This window comes from Kogia breviceps, chromosome 2, assembly GCF_026419965.1.
Source record: "Kogia breviceps isolate mKogBre1 chromosome 2, mKogBre1 haplotype 1, whole genome shotgun sequence".
Lineage (NCBI taxonomy): Eukaryota > Metazoa > Chordata > Mammalia > Artiodactyla > Physeteridae > Kogia > Kogia breviceps.
The window spans coordinates 181,045,350-181,072,806 of record NC_081311.1 but is presented as its reverse complement, the minus strand read 5'-3'; the positions used below and the strand labels follow the sequence as shown (position 1 = coordinate 181,072,806).

General features: G+C 48.6%; 1 protein-coding gene and 1 pseudogene across 4 annotated transcripts in view; one reads left to right on the top strand and one right to left on the bottom strand.

Moving 5' to 3' along the window:
• SMARCAL1 (SWI/SNF related, matrix associated, actin dependent regulator of chromatin, subfamily a like 1) overlaps positions 1-27,457 on the bottom strand; it is a 56,244-nt gene that overhangs the window by 16,483 nt on the left and 12,304 nt on the right. For 2 of the 4 annotated variants that reach the window (XM_059052784.2, XM_059052783.2), the window contains exons 7-12: positions 23,525-23,711; positions 19,778-19,928; positions 18,010-18,168; positions 16,208-16,273; positions 9,724-9,864; positions 3,842-4,060 (exon numbers count right to left, since the gene is read on the bottom strand). In XM_059052784.2, coding sequence (XP_058908767.1) covers positions 3,842-4,060; positions 9,724-9,864; positions 16,208-16,273; positions 18,010-18,168; positions 19,778-19,928; positions 23,525-23,711 — 923 coding nt within the window. The remainder of the gene's footprint in view (positions 1-3,841; positions 4,061-9,723; positions 9,865-16,207; positions 16,274-18,009; positions 18,169-19,777; positions 19,929-23,524; positions 23,712-27,457) is intronic. The other 2 variants (XM_067026831.1, XM_067026833.1) reach the window with 1 other exon arrangement.
• On the top strand, positions 6,003-7,837 carry LOC131750287 (tetratricopeptide repeat protein 23-like; annotated as a pseudogene).

Below are 27,457 nucleotides of genomic sequence, written 5' to 3'. Positions count from 1 at the left end.
TGATAAAAAACACTTAATAAATGTTACATATTATACTTTTCTTTATTTGGCAGATTTTATACAATAGATATCTATTGTATTTTGTTTGTTTGTTTGTTTGTTTGTTTTTTTTTGCGGTATGCGGGCCTCTCACTGTTGTGGCCTCTCCCGTTGCGGAGCACAGGCTCCGGACGCGCAGGCCTGGCGGCCACGGCTCACGGGCTTAGTCACTCCGCGGCATGTGGGATCTTCCCGGACCGGGGCACGAACCCGTGTCTCCTGCATCGGCAGGCGGATTCTCAACCACTGCGCCACCAGGGAAGCCCTATTGTATTTTTAATGTGGGAGAAATCAATAGTTTTATCTTAAAAAAAAGCTCCCCAACTGAGTAGACATAATACTAGCCCATTAACTATCTCACTTCTTTTGTCAGCCATGGACTGGGAAATTTTAAATAACCTGCATTCTTTGTTTCTGCCTCTTAGATTTTTATTAAATTAGATCCACTGGGTTCTGAATTTATTTTTCTATGTTGGAATCTAAATGGATTGTCAAACGGCAGAAAGGTGAGCTGGTACTGTCACCAGGAAGTCTGCATGGACCAGTTCCATTTTTCTGTTCCTGGTCTTGCTGATCAAAAAACGGCTTTAGACAAAAGATGATTAGAGTCAGCTTTTCTTAGCCTGTGAAGAGCTATCTATTATTTTGGCTGAAAATGAGAAAAAGCTTTCACTGTACATTGTTTTATAAATTGGCTGCTTCACCTTGGCTTCTGTGATTTAAAGCTTTTTCAAAAATGTCTTCCTCCAGATGGGAAGGTGTGAGGGAACAAAGAAAGAAATCACTTTTTGACAGGCTAGCAGTGCTCTGCTGGAACCACCATAATGTGTAAAATTGCAGGGAAACTTGGGGCTACAGAGTCACTATAAAAATGGGGGTGGTGGGGTCCTTTCTGTAGATTCACAGACTAAAACCACAAAACCATGATTCTCCAACCACAAAACCATGATTCTCCATTTTAACACTTTCAATTCAGGATTTCACAGCCAGTCAGGGCTTGGAAGGCACGCTGATGGCCATCTCGCCCAGGCCCCGGCTGACACTGGCTCCCCTTCCTGGGTTAAGTTGGCAGGGGGGCGCTCCCAGTCAGATCCACGGTTTGCAGATGCACCAAATCTGGGGCTTTACAGTAAGAAAGGTTCTGATGGGGGCTTCCCTGGTGGCGCAGTGGTTGAGAATCCGCCTGCCGATGCAGGGGACGCGGGTTCGTGCCCCGGTCCGGGAGGATCCCACGTGCCGCGGAGCGGCTGGGCCCGTGAGCCATGGCCGCTAGGCCTGCGCGTCCGGAGCCTGTGCTCCTCAATGGGAGAGGCCACAACAGTGAGAGGCCCACGTACCACAAAAAAAAAAAAAAAAAAAAAAAAAGAAAGGTTCTGATGTTCTAAAGGGTCACGCTCATAAATTCATCTGCTACTTGGATTTTCCATTTAAAAAATTAATTTACATTAAAGAACACAAAAGAAAACCAAAATTTCAAGAATTTGTCTTATTATCTAAAAGAATTCAGTATCTGGCTTGAGCATCATGCTGAAAGCAACTTGTACCTATTCAGTTTCTCTCTCTTAGGGACGAACTTAGATTTCCCAAGACACCAAGGAAGCACACAGCAATTCTCAAGCACTGGACTGGGAAGAACTCAAGGCCCCTTCTCCACTGGATTCTTGAAGAATTACACTGCAAGTTAGGGTTTGTTTTCACAATGTGCAAAACAGTGTTGAGACTCTGGGCCGAAGAAGCAGAGACAACAATCACACACAACAGGTAGGACTCAGAGCAACTGTCACAAGTCCTTCATACTTTTCCAGCACCAAGCCTATGAGGCAGGTCGTGGCTCCCCTTTTTGGGGAAGAACGTATCTACAAATCCCAAAGAACTGAAGGGACTTGCATAGCTACGGGGAGTTATAAACACCCAATATTCCTCATTTCCATGGCTCAGCCTAGTCAATTTCACATCACTGTCGATAAACTCAGAAGTCAAACTTGCAGGTTACACATGAAGAAATCATCTTTGGAAAGAGCCACTCACCTAACGATGTACTCTGGCGGAAAGTTTAAAAAGTGCTTTCAAACCTTGCTGCACTAAGTTCAAAATTCCCATACTTCTTTTTCTTTTTGGCCATACCGCACAACTGACAGTTGCCTCTTGACCACTTAATGTGACTTTCCTCCTCAATTCTAATGCCCACAGACCGCTTTGTCAGTTGTCTACACTGGTTGCTCTCCACCACCTGGTACAGGAGATGGACTCGGTACAGGTGAGGGTGTCCTCTGGGGACTCCCACGAAATACTAGTAGACTTTCTTCCATCACACACACAAGGAACTAAAACATAGCATTTTATAAGCATTCAGACCTTTGCATCTAAAAAGATCATACATCTGAATTTTTCCCATTAATATTACATATGCTATACGTGTTCACTGGTTTCCTTGTCTGGTGGAGTTCACTGGTGGGCAAAAGGTAGTAGACATTAAAGGTTTAAGAGAGTTCTAAGAAAAAACTAAAATTGAGAAAAAATTTTTATTCACTGCCTTTTTTTCTCTAGAAATCAGAGAGAGACACCAATGCTGATTTTAGCAACAGAACACCCTGCTTCTGCTCGTGGCGCCACTGAAATATAATTTGACAACCATTGGTCTGTACGTCCACATCAATGTTAAGGAACTTCACTTGAAATCTCCACGGCAAAGAGATTATACCTGCTCACTTCCTCCAGGCCACCCTGATTACGATGTATAATACAGCATAAATTAAATACTGCTAGACAAGTTACCAGTGCATCCTCTACCCTACACTGTTTCTTAAAAATTACTAGCCAGTCTTGTTCATCACATGGTAAGATAACATTAAAAAAAAAAAAAATCACACATTCTGTCTCCTGTCATCTTATTTATTTTGTACTCTCCCAGAAGGCTGGTATCTCATGTTGATCTAAGTTTCTGTATACAGGGTAATATCAAGCCCAGGTAATGCTTTACGATAATGTCAGAAAATGTCAATGACTGTCATTTTCTTGGGAATGAAAATTGCAAGGTTTTTATCCCAAGAGGACAGAAACGGGACTGGTATAGACTACTTTAGAGCACTTAGCACAGTATGACACTAAAGACAGATGTGAAATGAAAGTGTTTTGAAAAGACAAAGTCACCATAGTGGAAAAAGCCCTAATATTTAGGGCTAACAGGCCTGGTTTATAGCCGCAGCTCTGCCACCGAGTAGCCATAAGACCTTGGGCAAATCCACTCTCTGTGAGCTTCAGTTTCCCCCTCTATAAAGTGGGGGTGCCAACTTGTTGCCAACCATAAATGACCGTAATAAGGATTAAAAGTTAAGAGGGTTTGAAAACTCTGTTATATAAATGTCAATTTGTTTTTTTGACTCAAACAAATGACATGAGATGGCTAGAGCATTAACATATATAACAAGTACACTTAGGACTAATTTCTAATGACGGTTACTAAAGGAAGTATTCTCAAAATACACCAAATATAAACTCCAACCTTCTCTGAGGGATTCAGAACACGTATCACCATTCTGCGGTTGCCCTGGGGTTTATCTCTGTGACTGTCCGTCAACAGTGATCTACACAAGTAGAAAACTGCAAATTAATACGAGATTTCGGAAGCAGGCTAGGTAGGCTGAGAAATGAAGCGGCCTCACCATCCTGCCCGGGGCGAGGGGGAGAGGTTACGGGAAGACAAGGTCGGCGCACTCTGGGTTGGCTCTGCAGTGCCCTCCCGGGCAAGGAACAGCTGTGCACAGGCGGACTCCCCAATCCCCATCTCCGGCCCCGGACTCACAGTGCTGTCCTTGGTGGTCATCTCCTTGGCCGCCGCATCCAGGGCAGCTCTGGTCCTGGCACTGATCCGGCCTGGGGCGACCACCACCATCTTGCGCTGTTTGGCTGGGAGCTGGCAGAGGACGTCGCCCTTGAGGCGTCGCAGCATGACCGTCTCCTCCAGCAGGAGCTTCAGCTCCCCCAGGTTGGAGGAGCCTGAGTAATCCCATCCCCAGGGCAGCTGTGGAGGCAGAACGGAGACACAGCTCGTGAGAGTCCCCAGGGCCCAGGACCAGAGCTGTCACCTCCGGGAATGGCCTTCTCCCAACCCTCTCTTCCCTTGGCTTTGTTCAGAGAACTTCAAGTGGCTTTAAGGGATGAATGCAATCTCACAGAAAACAAATGAGAAACAGGAAGGAAGAGGAAGAAAGTTAAGTCAGGAATGAGAGAACCGAAAACGTGTATCACGGCGTCTCACAATTTGGCGCTAACCTTTCTAGCAGCAAAGGCAAGATGTCAAGCGGTTTGGCGCCTGTTAGACTCAAGAACAAACGAGACACTCAGCTTGTCCGACTCTTCCCGTACACTAAATGCAGAAAGTTTCCCTAGGGCTTACCCGACAGAGCCTGTTGCACAAGGTGACAGATGATGCTGAAATATCTTTATTTGATGAGGTTTACAGGGATTACGAGGCTGCCCTTCCCCAGCATGGGCCTCACCATGTGTGACTGGCGCGGTGGCCATGGTGGAGGCGGCTGAAGGGAGGAACCCAGAACACAGGTGCTGCGGTCTTGCTGGAACCAGAGGTGGGTTTTAGAGCGCCCAGGCAGTCCTTCATAAAATTGGTTCCTGCATTGAGCAGCTCAAGGAGGCAGTGAGCAAGAATGTCTACTTCCTACCACACAGGTAGACAAGATGTTACCAAGTAAAATAAAAACCCCGTCTTTCACTAACAATCTTACCGGGAACAGGACTGACTTCTACGGTCTTGTCGAAAATCAGGGAGCCAGGGTGTCTGCTGCCTTAGGGTCTCAGCTGCTCATTTTCCCTCATGCCACACCCCACCCTGGAGTGTGAACCACCAAGGGCAGGGGCTAGGCTTGATCATTTTCGAGGGCCAGTGGGCCTAGTATAATGCTGGAGATGTGATAGGTGTCCTATAAATACCTCTGCTAAATTGAGAGCAGGAAGAGACAGCCAAAGGTGGAGAAATAAAATGATCAAGAACTGCTTCTTCTTTTAAAAAAATACACTCTGAAATCAACTGGAAGTTCTCAGCAAATGCCTTCACTGTATAGGGTCGAAAATGAGCTCGGCATGGGGTGTTTCTTTTCAGTGGCTTCTCTTAATGCAAGAATCTGGCCACAGTTAAAAGAAAAAAAAAAGTAGGGACTTCCCTGGTGGCGCAGTGGTTGAGAATCCGCCTGCCAATGCAGGGGACACAGGTTCAATCCCTGGTCCGGGAAGATCCCACATGCCGCGGAGCAGCTAAGCCCATGCACCACAACTACTGAGCCTGCGCTCTAGAGCCCAGGAGCCACAACTACTGAACCCACGTGCCACAACTACTGAAGCCCATGCGCCTAGAGACCGTGCTCCGCAACAAGAGAAGGCACCGCAATAAGAAGCCTGCGCACCACGATGAAGAGTAGCCCCCGCTCGCCACAGCTAGAGGAAGCCTGTGCGCGGCAACGAAGACCCAACGCAGCCAAAAATAATAAATTAATTAATTAAAAAAAAAAAAACTAGCCCTGGCCTACTGGCTGCATTATATAAAAATCATGCTAGGAACAAATGGATATCATAATTAATTTAGGTATAATGTTCCTACCTTCTAATATTATCAACTCTTAACCTTGCAGGTTAAAACCCAATAATACCAAAGGTTTTAAATGCGTAATACTGTAATTACAATCCAACAAGCTTTTACTGAAAACTTATCATGGAGCAGGCACTGGGCTAGGTGAAAGGAAGGATACAAAGATGGGGAAGGCAGTGTCTGACTATGTTTTCCTGGATGCTGGGGCAGCAGCAGGAGGAGGACAAGGGCGAATCTGAGGATGGCTTGAATGACTGCGGAGACGGTGGCCGGAGACTGGGAACCCAGGGAGGGACAGTGCAGCAGCAAAGGCAGGGAATGGCTCTGCCCTCAGCCCCCACAGCCCCTGGCTAAACATGACACCATGTGCCCAGACGGTCGAGGAAGGTAAGATCCTTTTCAGAAATCAAGTTGTCTTGAGGGATCAACACAACTACACATAACCTAACCTGGACTGATCCATGGGGAAACTCTGTTAAAGGCGTGTATGGCTTTAAATACATTTACTAATAGAAATCTCCTGCCTCAATAACCAGCTAAAAACGGTTTGCCATTACCTTTGCCAAGCACCACAAGTTACATTATGAGTACTCTGAATGTAAGTGGATATTTTTAAAGTACTTGAAAAGCTGTTTTTTCTTTTCAAGAAGTATTTTAAAATGAGGCAGATGATCTTATTAACATCACTAACTTGCATGGCAAGGCTTTTCTCTCCCAGGTGGCATGGGTGATGAGTGAGGGGCAGCCGTATCTCCAAGTGTCTGTGTCTTCGATGCAAACAGCAGCTCGGCCTATTTGTGACTTGATCACAAGACAGGAATCCTTAAGGTCTGAAGTAATGAGGCTTTAGAGTCCAGTTAGAGCCTCTGCACAGGGACACTGCCCGCAGGAAAGAAGCCAGGGTGAGCTGGAGTTGTGGCTTCAAGGTTACGGCAGAACAAGTGGGGAAAATGAGAAGTGATTTGCACTTGAGAGGGGCGCCAGCGCCTGCCATTCTAATTCAGTGCTACTGGAACCGCACGGGAACAGGGTTTAGGCATCTGAGGAGTCTACCTTGCCGGACAAAGGACGACTGTTGAAGGATAAATCCATCACCCCGGCCACAGTTTTGAAAGTAGAGATTAGAAAGAGAAGTGAGTGACTCTCCCTTTCTGGTTTTCAGATCGTGGATGTTCTGGAGCCTGGATCAGAGAGAGCTACTCGGGGCTCAGGAAGAAGATTCGAACCAGCCCCATCACCTCCCACCAGTCAGCAAGGACACCGACTGGGACTTCTGCTCCACCCAGCACAGCACACCAGGGCCCCGGCACACCAGCAAACAGATGAGACTGTATCCCACTGGTGGGTCCGGAGAGAGTGAAGAGGGCACAGAAGCCAAGAAGGAGGAGAAGGCCACAGACTGTGTCTCTTCCTGAAAAGAGAACAGCCCAGTGCCAGAAGAAAACAGCTCAACTGATTAAGGGAAAAAAAAAAAACAACGAACTCCTAAGCAAACAGGGAGCTAGTTCTGTGTGTCATCCTGTCTCGGGTTATTCTGGGGAAGAACACTGGAAATGTGCACAGGCTTTGGCCAACCCGGCTATGGCGACCTGACACTGAGAGACTCCCCATCTCAGGCCAGGAAACATGCTGTGTCCACCAAGAACATGCTGCCGAGCTGCAAGGGAGACACGGCCACAGACAAAGAGAGCGAGGAAATCCTGGGAGCTCTGGTCGTGCTCCGCCACACTCCGGGGGTGGCCTGGCTCCTGCCGAACCAAGACACAGAGGCCTGCTTCAACCTGCAGAGGCACAGAGAACACGGAGGAGTGAAAGAACTACATAAGGGAGGCGTTTGTGGATTACCAGTCTCAGAGAAGGACCAAGTGTTGCTTGGGGCGGGGCCTCCTTGGCCATCTGCAGGTTGAACACAGCTCTGGCATACTCTGAAAAGGTACTTGGCAACATTATTACTGCTAAGGGTGACAGGGTGTCAGAAGTGATTAGTCTACGGAGGAACCACGCCCAGACCCGCCAGCGCTGGCAGCAGGCTCATTCGACCCGTGTTTCTTTGTTCACTGACTCAGCCCCCAAACCGCAGAGGTGAGCATGTTACCAGTTGAGGCCTATGCCATGTCTGGAGGGACCCAGCACAAGGAATCTCAGCCAAGTTCACCTGCAAAGTGTGGAGATCACACACGCTATGCATGTGCCCTGTAATGCATCAGCTGACAAGGAGATTGGTGAGAAAAGACAAAAACACTGCCCTCCACCTCCTGACTCTTTTCCTCTGGTTTACAAGAGAGATGGTGGTAGCAGCTAGAATCTTCTTGATCTGTATTCAAAAGTGAGGTACTGGGGCATCCAGAGGAAAGCCCAGGGATGAATTTATCCTTCAGCAGTGGCCCTGTGTCTGGCAAGGTCATCCTTCTGAAAGCGGGGCTTTGGCAGAAAGGCACCGCTGAGGAACGTGGAGTCCCATGCTCAGCCAGATGGCCAGACTGGTGACCGCTAATGGAGTCAATGGCCTGTCAGGAGGAATTCGCATTTGTGACTAATGTAATGTAAATATTTTTTTAAATGCTGACTTTCTCATTTACGAAAGTAATCCATTTTGGCATACCTTATCTTCCAGTCACACATGAGAGAGACACACAGGGGGGTGAAGGAGGAGGGGGGGAAGAGAGGGAGACAAAGAATGAATAATTAACTATAGGGAAAGTTTTGCATCCTACTTTTTTCCGCTCTTTTATTTCCCCATGTCATTAAATAAACTTTTTTTCTTCAGCTAAAAAAAACTGAGGGGGCTTCCCTGGTGGCACAGTGGTTAAGAATCCGCCTGCCAATGCAGGGGACACGGGTTCGAGCCCTGGTCCGGGAAGATCCGACATGCCGTGGAGCAACTAAGCCCGTGCGCCACAACTACTGAGCCTGCGCTGTAGAGCCCGTGAGCCACAACTACTGAGTCCACACGCCTGGAGCCCGTGAGCCACAACAAGAGAAGCCACCACAATGAGAAACCCTTGGCAACCGGAGAAAGCCCGCACAAAGCCATGGAAGACCCAACGTGGCCAAAAAAATAAATAATTAATTAATTAAATAAATCTATTTAAAAAAACAGGTTTTAGAAATTGTGATTTAAAAAAATTTTTTATTTTTTAATATTTTTTGGCCACGTTGGGTCTTGTTGCTGTGCCCGGGCTTTCTCTAGTTGCGGCGAGCGGGGGCTACTCTTCATTGCGGTGCACGGACTTCACATTGCAGTGGCTTTTCTTGTTGTGGAGCAAGGGCCCTAGGCGTGTGGGCTTCAGTAGTTGTGGCTCGTGGGCTCTAGAGCGCAGGCTCAGTAGTTGTGGCTCACGGGCTTAGTTGCTCCGCGGCGCGTGGGATCTTCCTGGACCAAGGATTGAACCCGTGGTCCCCTGCATTGGCAGGCAGATTCTTAACCACTGTGTCACCAGGGAAGTCCAGAAATCACGATTCTGATTGCAATGGCATTTGTTTACAAGGCTTCCTCTGCCATTTTTGGAGGACGGAAGCTGTGCAGACTGTAGCTTCAGGGGCAGCTGCTCCATTGGCACCGTATTCATAGAGATAATTTGCAGGTCAGAGGCTTCTGGCCTGCTGACCAGGCACGATTCACTATAATGAGTCGACATTTACGAGCAAAGGCCCACTGATGAGAGCCCACCAGGGGAGCCTGAGACCATGCTTCCCACCCCACCTGTTCAAAGGCTTCCTCTGTCCTTTTTGCGCAGACTATGTAGGGCCTCAGCCTCACGTGGAGCTCACCTCAGTGCCCTTCTCTGAGGCAGGAGCTGTTGGCTTTCAGAGCTCCAGGCACCGACGCATTGGCCACTGGTCGCTCTACTGAAAACACTAATGTGGAATCACCACAAGCGTTAGAACTCGGAGGGGCTGCTCTTACCTTACCCTAGAGGACACGCCAAGGTCAGAGTCAGGGGCAAAGCAGAGCTAAAATCTGAATCCAGCTCTATGGCCAGTGCCCTTCTGATCACACCACAGCCGAAAAGAAGGAATGGAAAGGGAAGCGTGAAAATCAGGGTGGGGGTGGGCGGGGAAGAGGGGGAGTAAAGAACAAATACCCGCTTGGCGCCACAGTAGCGAAGTCCAAAGGTGTGGAACTGAGGGAAGAAAGTCGGCCTGACGGCGAGGATCTGCGTGTAGAGCTCTGCCGGCCGGGACATGGCTGGGGTGCCCGACAGTAAGATCACCCTCTTGGCAACCTAGAACACAAAAGCCCACGATGCTGAGACGCACAGAGGACACGCAAAGGATGTCCCCGGCACCCCCAGGAGTCGGGGCCGAGGCCCCCGGAACAGTACACCCCCGGAATCTTGCATGAACACCTTCACTTCCTCGCACTCTGACCGCAGGTACTTCTCAAGTTCATGCATCTTAGATCCAAGGTAGATCTAGATTCCAAAGACACTACGGCTGGCCTCACTCCAGAGCTCCGGGTGGCCACAACCTGGGAACTCTAAGCGAAGGTACCATGACCAGAGAAAAAGAGCATGTGTGCTCCAAGAACCTCACGGTGTGACCCGTGTGAGAGGCTGGGCGTCATCTCCTAAGCTGCCTCGGCCACACCCTCTGCCCGCATCTACGTTAGCACTTAGTCCCTTACACTGAACTCTAACTCGTCTGTCTCCCTCACTAGACTGCAAGCTTCTTGAGATCAAGGACTGGGCTGTGCCCACCTTTGTTTTCGTAGAACAGTGGCTGGCACAAAGTAAGCAATCAATAAATATTCACTGTATGCCTAAAAATATTCACAAGGAACCTAACTGGTGTCCTACGGAACGTGGAGTAAACTCAAAGAATCCAGCATGGTTAGAGGAAGGGGAAGTAGGAGAGACAGAAGCAGGTCCGAACTTTTTCCAGGATGGATTTCTGACACCCAAGCTGAACCTGTGATTAGATAATGACACCTAGGACCAGCCCTTTGTCAATCCCAGGAGAAAGCATCAGCAATGGCCTGTGTATAAGCCTCTATTTGTTTTCCTTAGAGGAAAAAAAAAAAAAAAGGCTGTCACTAACTCAGTTGCACAATGCTTTGAGCCTAGAGATCCCTGATTCAAGCTCATTTGGCAGTTAATAAGGACTGTAAAAGGTGGGACCCGGATACATCTACCCTACACTCAGCTCAGGCCTGCAGAGAAGCCTGCTCAGCTGAGGGCAGGATGGGCATAAACAGTTGTTCAATCCCAATGACAGAGTTCGGGTTCCTCCTTATCCTGACACCAACCTGACCCAAGAAGACCAGACCCCAAATCCTACCTCTTACTCAGATGAGAAAGAGGGTGAGATAAAAAAAGGAGACACCTCCCTACTGTACTAGAAAATGGAATGGCCAAAGATCACTAGAGGTAAAATCCATTTCAGCTCTGGGAAGGGACCCTACTGGGGGGGCTCAGTTGTCTAGAAACAGCTTGTTAACAACCACTGTAACCTTGAGTTAATGATGGCGGCCTAAGGCAGTCGCATGCAGTCAATCACCTAGGGGAGGAAATGAGGTTTTCAGAAAGATACACTGCCTCATGAAAATAAATAAATAAAGGTGCAGCAGAGGGAAGAAAAATGATTCTTCATAAATATACAATATATACCATTCTTGAGATGCACTTCTGCCCTCTCAGCGACTGCCAATACCTAATCCCATTACGACAGGAGAGCTACGAATTTCTCCAGCTATAATTTTCCACAGTTCAATTACCTGGGCCTCCTAATTTCCTACGTGGTTTAATGCAGACTCATTAAACTAACAATGAGCTTCTTGAATGACGCCTGTAGCACCACTTGCCTTGGCTCAAGACCATTTCAATGAGACGGGGCAAATGAAAAGTCTTATCGGTGAGAGAAAATCAGCTCATCATCATCACTGCTGGAGCCCGGGGATGGAGCCTGGGCAGCAGCTCACAGATCAGGTGCTGGAAATTAACTCCAGGGTTCTCTGCCCGATATTTATAGGACAGAGTTAACACGGAGTCAGATCTCCCATATACTGTCCAGACTAGGGGGGTGACGGGACCGTTGAAAAATGGATGCTTGTGGGTGTTAAAAAAGCAGAGGCAGCATTATGGAAAGAGAACAAAGGCCAGCTTTGAAAAGAAGCCAATACGGCGTCTCATCTATTACGGAATGACTTAGCCTGCTCAGCCCTGACACGTCTACTGTCATCACTGACATCCGTAAGGCCTTTAATTGTGCCCCGTTTCGCATGGTTTATATGCCACCCTCTACCCTTGAGAACGTCCGGTTTAGGAAAATATAAATGCATAAAACTACATAAATCAACCCTAAACTGAACGCCTTACAGGTAACTCTTCTAGCACCCAAGAAACCCACAATGGAACAATGCAAAAAAAAAAACGATTTCTATTTAGCATCAGAGAGAAGTTAGTTGATTCACACAAGAAGGGGACTCTTCCTGCAGCCTGCCGGATCACACTGGGGGTGAGAGCAGACCCTCCAGCGGACACCACCCCCGCTCTGGCCTGAAGAGGCAAAGAGCCATCTCTCCAAACGCAGAGGGACTGGGTTTTCTCTTCTAGGTGCAGAGGAACTGGGTTTTCGACTCCCTGCTTGTATATCACAAGTACTGCCATTGTACTGTACAAAACATCCAAAACCTGGTTACAAATCCGACAAAAGGGATCAGATGATACACATTCTGACAGATTTATACAATAGAATACTATCTGTAAGAACGAGGTCCAGTTATCGGGAATGAGGTGGCATGATTACCAAGATACACCATTAAGGGAAAAAAGGAAGGTGCAAAACTGGTTGTAGAACACTCTAGGGAGGGAGAAAGGAAAAACACGTTGAATGTACTGATATGGGCATAGACTAATTTTTACAACTAAACCCCAAAATCCAGTAACTGTGGCTGTCTTCGAGGAGAGAGATCAAGGGACTGGGGGATCCAGAGGGGGGAGAAAGAGTTGTTTTTCACTGTACCCCCTTCTGTACTCTTTGAATATATCATCTAGTTAAACTACTCCAATGAAAAAGGAAAAGAAAAAGCTCAGATACCTTAGACCACTATTCTCATCTGATCTAGCCAACCGACAGACATAAAAGGACTCTACTCCCACAAAAAGAGAAACAGCTGTTTATTTGGGAAGGATGGTGGGATTCTGAGGGCCTTTCTTCTTCTAAAGAAATAATCTAACTGGTTTAACAATAAAAAGCACTTATAAATTTAAAAAAACCACTAAAGGAAACTCAAACACACCTCACTGCTCACAAAGGAAAAGTCAGATACCCTTCAGGGCTGGAGTCATGTGGAGAAAAAGACCACGTGATTTGGCCTGAGCAGGAGTGAAGGTGGCGATGCATGGCCAGACTGGATCTCAGAGGCAACTATCAAAAGGTAAAACTACGACCCAGAAATTCTGAGTGGAAGAATTCGTCCTAAGAGGACAAAGTATACAAGCTATGAACATACGGATGATGTTCTCTTGCACAATTATTTATAATAGCTAAACAGTGTCCAACAGTAAAGGGTTAAATCATGGGACGCGTCCATATCACAGAACGCTCCCAAGCCATTAAAAATGATCTTGCCCTACAGCTGACATGTTAGAAAAATAACCAAACTGTTAACAGTGGTTTTCTGTGTTGGAGGGATTAAAGGTGATTTCAGTTTTGTTCTTTATAGCTTTCTGTCTTGCCTACTTTCACACAGTTGACCCTTGAACAACACGGGTTTGAACTGCACAGGTCCACTTAGGCAGATGTTTTCAATAGTAAATACTACAGTCCTGTACTGCCCGAGGTTGGATAAATCTCAGTATGTGGAGGAACCTCAGATATGGAGGGCCAGCTAAGTTAAAGGCACGTTGAACCCCCGCTGCTCAAGGGTCAACTGCAGACGAAAAGAGAACCACCTCGCTTCGCAGCCCAGGAAAACGGTGCTGTAGGGGAAGACAGATGCCACATTTCCCAGGGCACAACACCACCAGTTTCTTACAACCTAAGCAAAATGTCCTCTGCATGCAGCTGCTGTTTCCGTTCAGGAAACCCACATGCTCTGGCCTATCTCACAGACAGTAAGATATACCCTAATTACCTCATCATGAACATCTGCTGAAAATATTTTGACACATTAATTAACAGAATATAGTTCTAAGAGACGCACAAGTTAGAGACACAGTCAAGTGGTATTAAATTCAGCCCTTTGGCTCTTCAAAGGCATTATTTTCCTTCTTCCCAACTCTCCTCTTATTCCCAAAATACCTAGATTCACTCATTTCCTTAGAGTATCTGATCAGTGGTTCTCAACAGAAATGGGGAGGGGTTAATTCCTCCCTCCTCCCCCGGGACGCTTGGCAAGAGCTGCCAAGACAATTTTGGTTGTCACAACTGAAGGAGCCAGTGGCATTTAGTGAGTAGAGGCCAGGGATGCAGCTAAATGTCCTACGATGCCCAGGACAGCCCTGTGGATAACAATGAATTATCCAGCCCCAAATGTCACTAGTGCCAAGGCTGAGGAACTCTGATCTCCATGGAAATACAGCAGAGAGGTGAGAGGTTTGATGAACAGAATAACACAGGATGCCTCCTCCTCCTCCTCCACTCAACTGTGCCAACAGTCCAGCACACGTGAAGTCAATGTTATGGATGACAGTGGCTTTGAGACACCCATGAACAGGCTATATTCACGGGTCCTGTTTTGAAACATTAATTCATCCGAGTTCTACGGCCAATGCAGAGTAACACATACTAGTTAGCAGCTAAAATTTTGTTTTAAATGTGTCACTCTGAAATATACCCAAGATCTTAAAAATGTAGACACTGCTTTAAAAGGTCTGGCTCAGAAGCACATACTTCAGAAACCAATATTTATGTCCAGCTTGCCTGACCAGGCAATGAGTGCATTAACAAGACAGTTGCTAAGAAGCTTTCCTATTATATCTTTAATGATATCATCTATCTACTGTGCAGTTTCTTTTGTCTAAACAATCAGGGGTACAGATTTAATTTTACTTATGGCTGTAATATTGGAACCAAAGTATCAGGGTCTATTAACATTCTTCAATAGAAAACATATTAAAATTCCCCAAAAGAAGGGTCAGCACTTTGGGAAAAACATGTAAGTGTGTCCATAAATGGCTCTCAACCTATAAACATTTATAGGTAATTTGGGCAGAGAATCAAGGTTTTTAAGTAAAGGACCTTTAGGTTTGGAGAGAATGACATAATCCTGCTTTGGAAGATGTTATCATATTACCTGTTACTCTGAACACAAAACAAACTTGAAATGAGCAGACACTCAAGTGCGTTTTGTGGGGAGTTGGAAAAAATTAATTTTCAAATGCTATTAAGTTTCACCAACATTTAGCATATTTGTTTTCCCTAGCTTAGGTACAACTTAAAGCTTCTTTTAAGCAATAAAAGCTGCAGTTTTAAAATCAGGTACAACCCAAAGGCCACTTTACTAGAGCCCAAGATGAACATGCGCTTTTGTTTGCTCAGTTCATACAAACCAAAGGAGATTCCCCCAAAGTCACCTGTGAGATATTTCTACCTTGTTATGAGAGAAAAGACTACTTTTCTAATTGTACAACTTTTTTTCCCTGAAGTAGGAAAAAGCTCACCCCAAATAGATGGAAGGAAATTTGGGGGCCTTCCCTCTGTTGGGGATAGAGGGGCTGGGACACAAAATATAGACACCGAAGTGTGTACCATACAAAGCATGGAGCTTGCACTACACATACACACACACACACAAAATATAGACACCGAAGCATAGAGGGGCTGGGACACAAAATATAGACACCGAAGTGTGTACCATACAAAGCACGGAGCTTGCACTACACACACACACACACACACACACACACACACACACACACACACACACACCCCTTCTGCACACACACACACACACACACACACACACACACACACACACACACACACACACACACACACACACACACACACACTCTTCTGCTCTGAAACCAGGACTCAAGCAGCCAAAGGCTCAGCATACGTTCAGACCGCCCCAGAAAAGGATGTGGACGGCTGACCTTCCTGCTAACAAAACAGCCTTAGGGCAGCCCCAGAAAAGGGTATCATCATATTTATAAAGCAGGTCTCAGCTTTGTGGCACCTCTTGCTGATGCCCACGGCCTGGTTCTGAGTCTGCACCATGACAGCTTTGCCCCGCAAGCCACGTAGAAGACAGGCAGTTCCTCCTGGGCTGTTTAGAGGACCCGCTGCTGGAGGCTGTCCCTCTGCCTTGTCCAGGAGGAGCCCGAGGACACTCCAGAGTGAGTTCCAGCCTGGCCTGTGTCCTTCAACAGGTCTTCATCTTTGAGAGACAGACGACAGCACTGACCACTAGTTCCTCAGCAGGACGTTAGGAAGAAAAATGAATCTGGTACCAAAGTCCTAAGCAGAGATGCCCTGAGTCAATGCTAAGCCACATCCATGGCCTGCAGCCCTGGACTTGCAGCCCCTGCTCCCCTTGGACACCAGTCCAGCCCGAGCAAAATACAGCAGGTCTCAGGGCCGAGTGGGCGCAGGCACCTGCTGAGTGTCCTCGGCAGCACTCACCTTGAGGAGGGGCACAGCTGTACGACAGCGGGCAGTCTTAATGTTTTTGAGGAAGTGAGATTCATCCTGAAAAGAAACAGTCATGTAAGTGAACAAGGCCAAACGCTGAGCAGACGGAGAGAGAGCCCACGTCAAGCTTGACTCCGGTACGGCGTCGCGCTGAGGCTGCCTCTCTTAGTGCTTTCTCCTTCAGGAGACGGCTGGGGCCCTGGGCAAGGACCAGGCTCTGGGACATCTCCTCTATGACACTGTAATCCATGACATTGTAAGCAAGTCGCTTCATCTCTCAGGGACAGTTTTCCACTTGCAAAGTGGGGCTGGCGACTCCCCTGCCCTGCCCACCTCGCACGCGGCGCGGAACAAAGCCCTGAGAGGTGCTCTGCTGGCCTGTAGGATTGCACCGCCCCCCTGCACAGCACTAACGCCGCTGAAGACCCATGTGTGCCCCGAGCTGGCTCAAGGCTCTGCGGCCCAGCCCGCGCCTTCTCCCCCGCTTCCCTGAGCTCCCGCAGGCTCTGGCTCCTGCGTCTCCGAACGCCCTGGAACGGACTGTAATGATCTGCGTGTGTGTTGGTCTGTCTTACTGGACTGCGGCTCCCCGGAGACCAGGGGCTGACCGCTCCCTCCACACCCGCGGTACACAGCCCTGGGCAGGGCACAGAGCTGCCTTCAACCTCTGGCTAGCTGAGCCAGTGGACGAAGGCACCTCCCTCGCAGTCAGCCCGCTGCCGGGAAACCCGAGGCAGAGGCCCCACTGCAGTCTTGTTGACGCGAGTGACTCAGAGGTCCTCGAAGAGTTTCCTAAAAACCCTTTCTTTTCACTCCTTCTAGATGAGATGTGCACTAGACAAGATGAGCAGCAAGATCTGGGAGGCCACTGTAGGTAGAGAATCCTATTTTTAGAGGAGGAAACCACCACTGGCTTTTTCAAGTCACACATTTGAATAAAAAATCCTTTCGTGTTACCCGGAGGCACTCGGTTTCCCTGTTCTGCCAAGAGGAAAAGCGAGGATAAGCTTCCCCTGGAAAGCATCCACTGCAGGCTCCGCCCCAGGACATCTGTCACCTGGACTGCGGGTGGTAGCTGGCCGGACGGGGGCGGGGACGGGAGAGGCTCACACGTTTTCAGGGCTGTATCTGTGAGCCACGTAGACACACTGAGTACTGACAGAGGAGGCTGGAAGCCAGTCTCTCTAGACTTTCCTTCTGGAGTATGAAACGAGTTACAAGAAGGAAAGCGGCAGCTAAAAGATGTACCATCACAACCGGGAGCAGGACTCTAAACTCTAAAGCCTCCTTTAAACAAAAACAACTAGGGTAAAAAGTGCCTTTTTTTTGGTAGGAAGAGAGCGTCCTTATATCAGCTGGAAGAAAATCTATGAACCGTTTGAACTGCACGTCTGAGTCACGCCGACAGGAGGGCACCAGATGGAGGCACAGGCCCACGCTGTCCAGGCTGTAGCTCCTGGCGCCCCGGGCTGTCGGGGGTGCATGTGCTCGCCTCCATCATGATCCCCCCGTGGGGAGAGGTGGGCTAGAAACCCCCAGCACAGACCTAGTAAACCACAATTTTTCAGAAGTGCCCGCCCCTGCCCCAGAAGATCCTAATATGTAGCCAGGGTGGAGAACCGCTATTTGAGAGAAATGGAAGATCACTTCCCTACAAAATAAAGCCAGTGATTTCTACTCCCCTAGAAACCTAGTGAGGCTCCATGAGATTACAGATACGGACATTCTTGGAGCTTTCGAGCAGAAAGTTCCCCCAGAAATAAAGTACTTAAAGACTCTGCCAAGTCACTTACAACAATGACTACTCTGAAAGGGGGTGTTAGCTGCTTTTCTAACTTGCTCAGAAGATCAAAACTGACAATGTTGACCAAGCCAGCTGTCAGGCGGTCCTTCCCAGTCACCACGACGTTGATGTGGTCTGGGCTCAGAGACGGCAGCCACTGACGGAAGGCCTGCGGGTGACAGGAGAGAACAAAACCCAAGTGGTGATCCAGCCCGGCAGCTGCCAGCTAACCCACCCACCGCCTCTCTCCACGCGGACCAACGTTAACACTCCCTGAAGACAAACTCGGTCTCTTCCCCTCCCCACCCTCCTGCATTCAGCATAACCCTGTCCCCACGAACAACCGTCGCCTCCCAGTTCCTCCCACCCACCCACTCCCCTTCGCTTTCCACCAACGGGACACTTCCCTCCTCGGTAAGCAAGCACTTGTTAGCAGTCGCTTTGGGGTGTCTGTGGTTTCCACTTCTGTGACCTCTAGCTAGATGACAAAATTCTGCGAGGAAAGAATGCAACTCTCTTTAAGAGGAATTTTATAAAGGAATTTTTAGCAGAGCCTGGTACACCAAAGGCACTGATGATGATGAAAATGTTCAGTGCTTTCTACAAAGGCACCTGCTTTCCCCAGAAATCTTGCCATCTCTAGCCAAAGCCGGTACCTGGAGCCAGTGGACGGCCACCAGGAGCCTCTGTCATTGGCTGGGGGTCTGGGCGCTCCCGGTGAGCCTGGGCTGACACCATTCTGATTCTGGGAGCGCTAGGCCAGGCTCTGTCCTGCTTATAAGCCACTGACCATCTGCTCTTCCCTAGAATTTCCAAGGGTGCTGTGGGAATCTAACGTGTGTTGAACTGTTAGCTCCTAGAGGCTCTGGCACAATTCAGGTCACAAGGACAAGAAAAGAGTGAGGTACTGTTTCCATATGCACTTTTTTTAAAGTCTTGCTTTCTCCTGGGTTGGAAGGGCATGTCTGGGCGTCAGGCCTCCTGGCTGCAGGCAGAGCTGCCTCTTCGCCAGAAGCAGCTCACGGGGGCTTAGTAACAGCCTCGGCACGAGGAGGCCGACAGCCACCTCGAGCAGCACGAAGCTGGGAAAAGCTACGGACAATGAACCACGTCTTCCATCCTCACCAAGCTTGCTTACATAGCGTTTCATTCATTTCATGGGACCTCTCTGATCCCTGGATTTACAGGAGACAAAGCTCACAGCTGAGTGATAATACAATGGTCATGTCAGGTTTTTCTGCCATAAAGGCGCCCGGTAGACTGAACATCCTGCCCACACCACCTGTTACCGGTGTGGGCCCTGAGCCCAAAGTCAGGAGGTGAGACCTCAAGGCCCCGGAACCGTTCCTCGCTAGCAGCAAGCATGGTGTTTAACCTCTTGGAGAGGCAGTTTTCTCATCTGTCAATGGGGTTATTAATATCTTATGTCTGCTGCACACGGCTATTTAAGGATTAAGGGAAATAAAGTAAAACTATTTTGAAACTTAAGTGGGGTAGAGGTGAAAGGTGTTCTTCGCAGGGGCACCAGAGGTGCTCAGGAAGCGTCTACGGACAGACGGAAGCAAGTCTGAGCTTGGTAAGGCCTTGCCCTTCCTCCCGAAAGGCCTAGCCTGATTCTAACTCAGAAAACCAGGAGCCTGGCCTCAGCAGGCTCCCTTCCTCCTTCAGCTGAGACAGATCTTTCGAGCTCCCCAGGTCCTGTCCCCAAACTGTCATCTGATGACTCTGACACTGAGGAAAGCCTTCCTCGTTAAAATCAGGGCACCAGGAGAGCTGACCTGCTCCCAGGTGAAGCGCACAGATGACGGTACCACCACCAGGAGCGGCCACTCCTTCCGGTAATAGGCGGCTATGCAGATGGCTTGGATGGTCTTCCCCAGGCCCATGTCATCAGCAAGCAGCAGGCGGCCTCTTTTCGCTATGGCAAAACTGAAAGCAGACACGGTCAGGACAGAGCACGGCGGCGCGCTTCCCAGGGCGTCAGTTAACCCGCCATCGAGCCGCCACGTGAAGCCACACGGCTGCTCGGGTGTGGGCTACCGGCTCGCAAGAGACCTGCTCCGCCCAGAGGGAAGCCAGGGGCCGAAGAGGGGGCAGAGTAATAAGCATCAAAAAAAGACTACAAACAGGGACAACGTGAAATGGAGTCAAAGGGGAGGGAGAAGCTCTAGAAGACAATTAGGTCGTGGAAGCCGAGGGAGGGAGTTTCCAGTAAGAGGAATCACCCTCTGCCCGGCACAGGCGAGGTCCAGGGGATATAAAGGAAGAGCGTGGGAAACAGTCCCTAACGAGGGGCTGGGAGGGGCACGCTTGTCACATGAGGGATCTGCCGGGAAGGGAAGAAAGAAGAGACGGTGGGGTGGAAAAATGGCTTTCTCAAGATCAGAGAGGACTCTGTACGCATAAAGCTGGCAAAGACAGAAAATGTTGGAGAAGAGGAGTATGGCCAGAGAGAAGGATGGAGCAAGAGTGTTTGTCTCAGAGGAGCACCGACCTCAGCAACGTGTCTCATTACCTGGCAGCCTCCAGGGTCCCCAAGCCGTCCAGGGCAGCAGCCCTTGCTTACAGTTTGTGAATAAAGCATGGAATTATTATTCTACTCCTTCGGAGCCCGACTGGCCTGGGTTGGAATCCCAGTTCCACCACCTGGGAGCCATGTGCCTTTACGCAAGTTATCTGACCTCCTCGTGCCTCCGCTGTAACGTGGAATAACGACGACGCCTACCCCAGAGAGTGTTACGGGGGTTCCTGATGTTTAAAGCACTTAAAACAGCGCTTGGTGCCATCGTAAGTGCGGGGGAAGTGCTTCCCTTATAACAATTATTCCCCCAAAGGAGAAAAATAACCAAGACACAAACAGTGATGGTGACTTGCTCGACTGGCATCGGAATCAGTGAAAAGCGAAAAGGATCCCCAGTGCCAGATGCCTGGTCTCCTGCTCCAAACACCGCTCCTCTTTCATCGGAATTCCTGAAGAACTGATCATTGGCTCAGCACCTGATAATAAGCCAGTCGACTAGCTCTTCTCCTTTCCTTCTCACCCAGAAAAGACAGAGAACGGCCCCTCTTCTGACCAGCAGCTGCTATTGGCCCACAAGAATTCCGGCTGCACGTGGCCTTTCTGAATTGCCTGGAAACGGCGTTTCCGCCCTTCAGAAACCAGTGCCCAACGAAGGTGGGAAAGTGAGCAGCGGGTCTGTGGGTGGCGTGAGCCCAGGACACCCAGGCTCAGCAGACAACGAGCATCCTGTCGTGGTCCTGGCACTTCTCTGTCCTCCCAGCTGCCACACGGCCCACCCGGTGAGAGGTGGTGCCCCCCCACCCCCACCCCCCACCGTGGCCACCAGACTCCTGCGATGGCGGGGAAGGGAGCCCACCCTCCCCTTGTCATGCCGACCTTGGTGAAATCTTCCGGACCATTTCCGGGATCAACTCAGACAGACACATGCAGAGAGACAAGTATAAAAGACTTATATTTTTACATTACTTTCTGATTTACAAAACTGGTGGTCAGGATAGCCAGGGGTACCTATGCAAGGAACCAGGGAGGGCCTTTTGTTTCAGCCTCCGAGGCGTAGCAACCATTTACAATGTCTGCACGGCTTCATCCACCTGGTCCCTCCCAAAGCAGAACAGACCCTTGAATTTCATAGCCTTTCCTTTTACTCTGCCTTGAGGTAGTCCAACTAAGGAACAAAGTGATCACAACTGAGAACAAAGATGTCGCCTGGATAAGAGAGAGAAATCACACAGCTGAATGCCGTTTTCGACAGTGTAGTTTGGTATTAACACAAAAAACGCTGCACTCATCATCGGAAGATAGGATTTCAGCCCCAATTCCACTTTTGGAAACTGAGCAGCTTTAGACAGAGGACTGTCTTCCTTGGTCTCAACTCACTCCTCTATTTAAAGGAACCGTTTCGATATTAGAGCAGGCTGACATCTATCGAAGAGATTTTGCTCCGTACATTTAAATGAGTTTCCAGCTGTAGTACTTACATACAAAACAAAAACATGGCATTGACAGCCCTTCCCTTAATACCAAACTCCTCCACTTCAGGGAATGAAAGTTAAAATCTGGAATTAATGCAAAGTTTTGAAGAAAGGCTGCAAGTACCGTTAGCAGTTTCAGAGCCATAGAGAAAAAGATAGAAACAGCTGGCTGTGCTCTGCCTCTGATGTACATACCCTGGGGTGCCTCGCACCCAACCAGCTCTCAGCGTGCACCGCACGTGCCCAGGGATCTCCAGGGGAGCCACGAAGAACCTGATTCTGAAGACGGGGGCTGCCCAGGAGCTGGGCGTGGGTAACCTCTCTCAGCATTAATGAAGGAGACGGAGGAAGAAAGATGAAAGGGAAAACCCACCTTGAGCCTGGGTAAAACAAGGCCCAAAGGACATCTCAACAGATGAAAGAGACGGCAAAGTGTGTGATCGCAGAGAGATGGCAGCTGGAAGGCAAAGGAAGGAAAGGGTGCGGGCACAGCTGGGACCACGGGGATGCAGTGGGGTCCCACTGTACCCAAACTGCACCCAAGAACAAACTCCTGCAGGGACAGCAGCCAAGCTTTAACCAAAACACCACAAGTGGGCTGCACGCGGGCAGGCTGCCTTCGTGGGCCATGTCCATCGACAATGTAGGTCCTTCCTTTGCATGGGGCTCTATCTCCAACCACACCACCTGACATGAGATCTAGCTCTTATTATTTCTACACAGAGTCTCAAGACAGCCTCTTCCCTCTCCTCCACCTCCCGTCTTTCTACTAGAAGGCGAATTCTGGGGCAAACCTGTCATTTTGTTTCTCCTAAGATACTCTGGAAAAAGGGACCGGTCAGGACACGGGCTTACCTTTTTTCTTTCTATCAATATAGTAAGAGCACTTTCTTTTGGAAAACCACTACCTTACACTCTCAGTCCAAGTAACTGGGGTGAGGCAGCCCCTACCCTTTCGCTCCAGGGATGGGTCTGTTACCTGGTCTTACCAGTAAGACCTCTGAACCCCCCGGAACACAGTGACTGACCAGTTCAAGCGTCAGCACCAAATTTCAGATATTTCAGTGTGGGACCCACTAGAAAAGAGGTGCTTCCGCTGGGCTGCAGAACCGATGGGTACAAAATGGAAGCCCCTGGCTGCCCCCGCTGCCACACTTGAGGAGCACCCGGCTGAGAACAAAGCAAACTAAGAAGAAAGCAGAGCTGAGAGGGGTACAGAGTCCTGCTGAGCTCTTTAGAGACCCTGGGCTTTCTATTACACGCAAGGAGAAATCTCTTTTCTTACACTGCTTTGAGTTGGGTTTCTGCACACTTGCAATACAGAGCCCTAATTAACTTATGGAATTTGAAATCAGCGGTTACAATCAGGCTTTGGTGACAGCACACCTGGGCTGTTTAAGGCTAATACCCAGATGCTTCTAGACGGCTGTGAAAGAGGAGCATTCATGAAAGAGGGAGCATCTGAAGCCAGTCCGTGGTGAGCGATAAATCTGAACAGGAGAGAGCAAGAGGAGGACAGAGGAAGAACCTACTTGACTCCAACTCTCTGAAAGGGCAGCAGGCTAGACACGAGCTTGGAATCCACTCTGGACAGGTCTGCCTCAGGGATGTCTGCCACGGGACACAGAGACGTCTTCTGGAGCTGAGCAGCGAAAGCCAGGGTGAGAGTCTTGGGCAGAGGATCCAGCTGAACTTGTGGAAGGCAGCGTACCCTTTCCACTAGAAAGGAGAACAGAGGTGTGTGAATTGGAGTGTTAATGTCCAAGATCTCTGGGGGGAAAAGAAGGGGCTTTTTTTTTTTTTTGCGGTACGCTGGCCTCTCACTGTTGTGGCCTCTCCCGCTGCGGAGCACAAGCTCCGGACGCGCAGGCTCAGCGGCCATGGCTCACGGGCCCAGCCCCTCCGCGGCACGTGGGATCTTCCCGGACCGGGGCACGAACCCGCGTCCCCTGCATCGGCAGGCGGACTCTCAACCACTGCACCACCAGGGAAGCCCAAAGAAGGGGCTCTGAGATACAAAGTTCAATGGCTGGAATTCTGCTGCATGCTATCTTCTCCGAAAAGTAACTGGAGAGAAAACTGGGTGCAGACAGATGCATGGCAGAGAACCAGTTTTCCCTCTCTATTCCTAGTGTCTGCAAACAAGAGGGCACTCGGTAATGCAGAACTGATCTTCACTACACTACACAAACACCGGAAAGAACTAAAGTGTTCTTGCGACCGATCTATTTTTAACCAAGTCGTTTAAAAAATTATCTTAGTATTCCCATTCAATAAATAGGGATGCATTTTCTTCAAAAATCAGCCCAGGAAAAGCAAGGCCTAAAATGAATAAATCTTGTCTTGTTTTCATTCTCCTTATGTTTTATTTCGGTTTCAATGTTTGAGAAGATGGGGAACTTTAAGCTATATGCTGTCAACAGGCAAGGAAGCACTGTGGTCTATGCAGAGAAGCTGTTAGGGATTTCCAAGAAAGATCAGTAGGACAGTAGTGCTATTTACAAACAACAACAGAGGGCAGAGTCCATGCAAAGGCCACCAACTGACACCAATGCACGTGGCCCTGCACACTTTTGACCTTTTCCATAAGAGAATAAGCAGCTCCTCTTGAGAGAGGTGAGTTGTACAGGTATCGGCAAGCTAAGGCCTGTGGGCAAATCAGTCTACTACCTGTTCTGGTAAATAAAGTTTCACTGGAACACAGTGGTGCCTATTTATTTATGGACTGTCGTTTACTGCTTTCATGCCATCATGGTGGACCTGAGTCACTGGGACAGAGACCGCATAGCCCACGAAGCCTAAAATGTTTACTATCTGGCCCTTTACAAAAAACGTTTACCAACCCCTGCTAAGCTTAGAGTCTAAACTATTACTAAGGGTCACCATGACTATCTTTCAATTAAAGCTTATATTTAGGGGTCTTTACTTTCCTTCCATGTGTGCTGGTTCCAGACCCCAATATAATGGATGGGGAAATCTCTTCTAGTCAGAGTGTTTAACCCATGTGAGAAAAATAAATGACCTCGGATCTACATGGAAATAAAAGAAAATCAATTTCACTGATTTTTCTTTTTGAAGGAATTTAGCTTCACCTGATTTTAAAATTAAGGGGAAACCCCCACCCTTTATTCAATAGAGAAACAGAAAAAGAAGAAAAAAACCAGAGATATAAATAAAACATAATCCTGGGGGGTGGGGGACGGCAGGAGAAGACAAGTTAAAAATTAAAAAGTTAGAGAAAAGATGAAAGACCTAGAAATCCCTGGTAGTAGAATTATCATTAAACTTCTGATCACAACCTGCTGTCCTACAGTTGTAGCTTTCAAGATGTTCTTCCCTTTCAATATTTCCTTTGAAAAATCTAATTAGAAGAGTTAGGAGAGGGCTTCCCTGGTGGCGCAGTGGTTGAGAGTCCGCCTGCCGATGCAGGAGACACGGGTTCGTGCCCCGGTCCGGGAAGATCCCACATGCCGCGGAGCGGCTGGGCCCGTGAGCCGTGGCCGCTGGGCCTGCGCGTCCGGAGCCTGTGCTCCGCAACGGGAGAGGCCACAACGGTGAGAGGCCCGCATACCGCAAAAAAAAAAAAAAAAAAAAAAAAAAAAAAGAAGAGTTAGGAGAGTGATCACTGTTTACAGATCCTTGATTGCTCTTTACCTTTTACCTTTTTTTTTTTTGCGGTATGCGGGCCTCTCACTGTTGTGGCCTCTCCCGTTGCGGAGCGCAGGCCCCGGACGCTCAGGCCCAGCGGCCACGGCTCACGGGCTTAGCTGCTCCACAGCATGTGGGATCTTCCCGGACCAGGGCACGAACCCATGTCTCCTGCATCGGCAGGCGGACTCTCAACCACTGCGCCACCAGGGAAGCCCTACCTTTTACCTTTTCGGGGCACCCTGAGATAGTCATAGTAACCCACCAAGGGGCTAACTGAGTTCTCCAGGAATCCAGGAGAAGGAATTGGATAGAGAACGTGTGTCTATTTCACTTCTACCTGATATTACTTGAAATTCTAAGGTTGTCAGCTCTCTATGCCATATGGTCACAAGGTATTCCAAAAGTCTTCTGCCGCAACCATCAATTGGCAACTGGAAATACTGATGTGAATATGGAGGGCTGAGCCAGCTACTGCCACCTTAAATTGCCTTGCCTTTTCAGTATATTTCAATCCATCTCTTTCTTTCCCTAAATATAGGTATCAGTTATTTCTGGAAACAGTTTGCATGAATAGAATCATCACGATAAGAAATTAGGTAAGGTTGATGGCTTAATATAAAGGAGAGTGTCCATATTGATGCAGAAATACACTGCATGCTTCCAAATTAAATCTGAGCGTGCCGATTTCTGCACACCTCAAGAGACTGAGAACTGCATGTGCTTTCAGAACCCATTTTCATTTTCATCCTAGTGATCTTCAGCACTCAAATACCTGATGAAAGCTAAGAAAGGGCTAAGGATCCAGCTGCTGTGTGAAACACAGTGCTTTGTAAGCATGATGTCCTTTCAGCCACTCAAGAGGAAAAAAAACCACTTTCTGCTCCGCTTCCTATCGACTACTATCTCCCCAAGTCCTATGCTGCTGGTTCAGTCAACTGAGTGTGTTTCTGAGACAGCCTCTATTTGCTGTCAGCGACTCACTGCTACCCCTTCCCTGTGCTGGAAGACGACAGGAATGTGCAGTCTGGCTTCGTGAGTCATGGAGAAGTGTTTCTGTAAAATAGCTCTCTGGCAGAACGCTGCCGGGCCACGCCGCAGAGAGATGTTGACGTTTTCAAATAGCAGCTGACAAGATCATTGAGGGGGACGAAGAACCCTTCTGGACTGTGACAGGTGGGGGGGAAAACAGAAGGCTTTACGCCAATTTCACTGGGGCCACGCGGAAGCAAGTCGCTTAGAAAGGAGGGAGGAGGATCGCTCTGCGACTGGCCTGACCTGCAGACTGGAGTCACCATGTTAGCAGTGAGCACTCACACACTGAGTTCTCACCGTCATTTCGTAATTCGTTTCATACCCACACGGTCACTAGCTCAGCTCAATAATCTGATTTCCCATACGAGACCTAGGGGTGAGGAGAGAGGTGCAAATTCCCCAGGTTTACAATCGGTTAACAGTGGAGCGGGAACTGCAGTGTTCCGCAGCACCTCATCACCTCGGTTTCTTAGTTCATAGACCTGGGCTTCTAAGTTTCCTAGCGGGTCACATCACAAACTCAAAATTGCAATTTTAGTCAGACTTCATTGTGACCCTGACAAGGCTTCCTGACAAGGAAGACACAACCGTTTTCCTTCTCTGGGTCGAAATTTTTCCCAGTCTGTGAAATGGGGAGAATCAGTCCTGTATTCTATGAACTCTTCTTAACTCTACACCCAGGGAATTATTAATATCAAAGGCAAAATCTTATGTGTGGCTGTTATGTGCTTTTTTCTGGGTGAAGAATCCATTGTTTTCAGCAGATGTTTCAAGGAATCTAT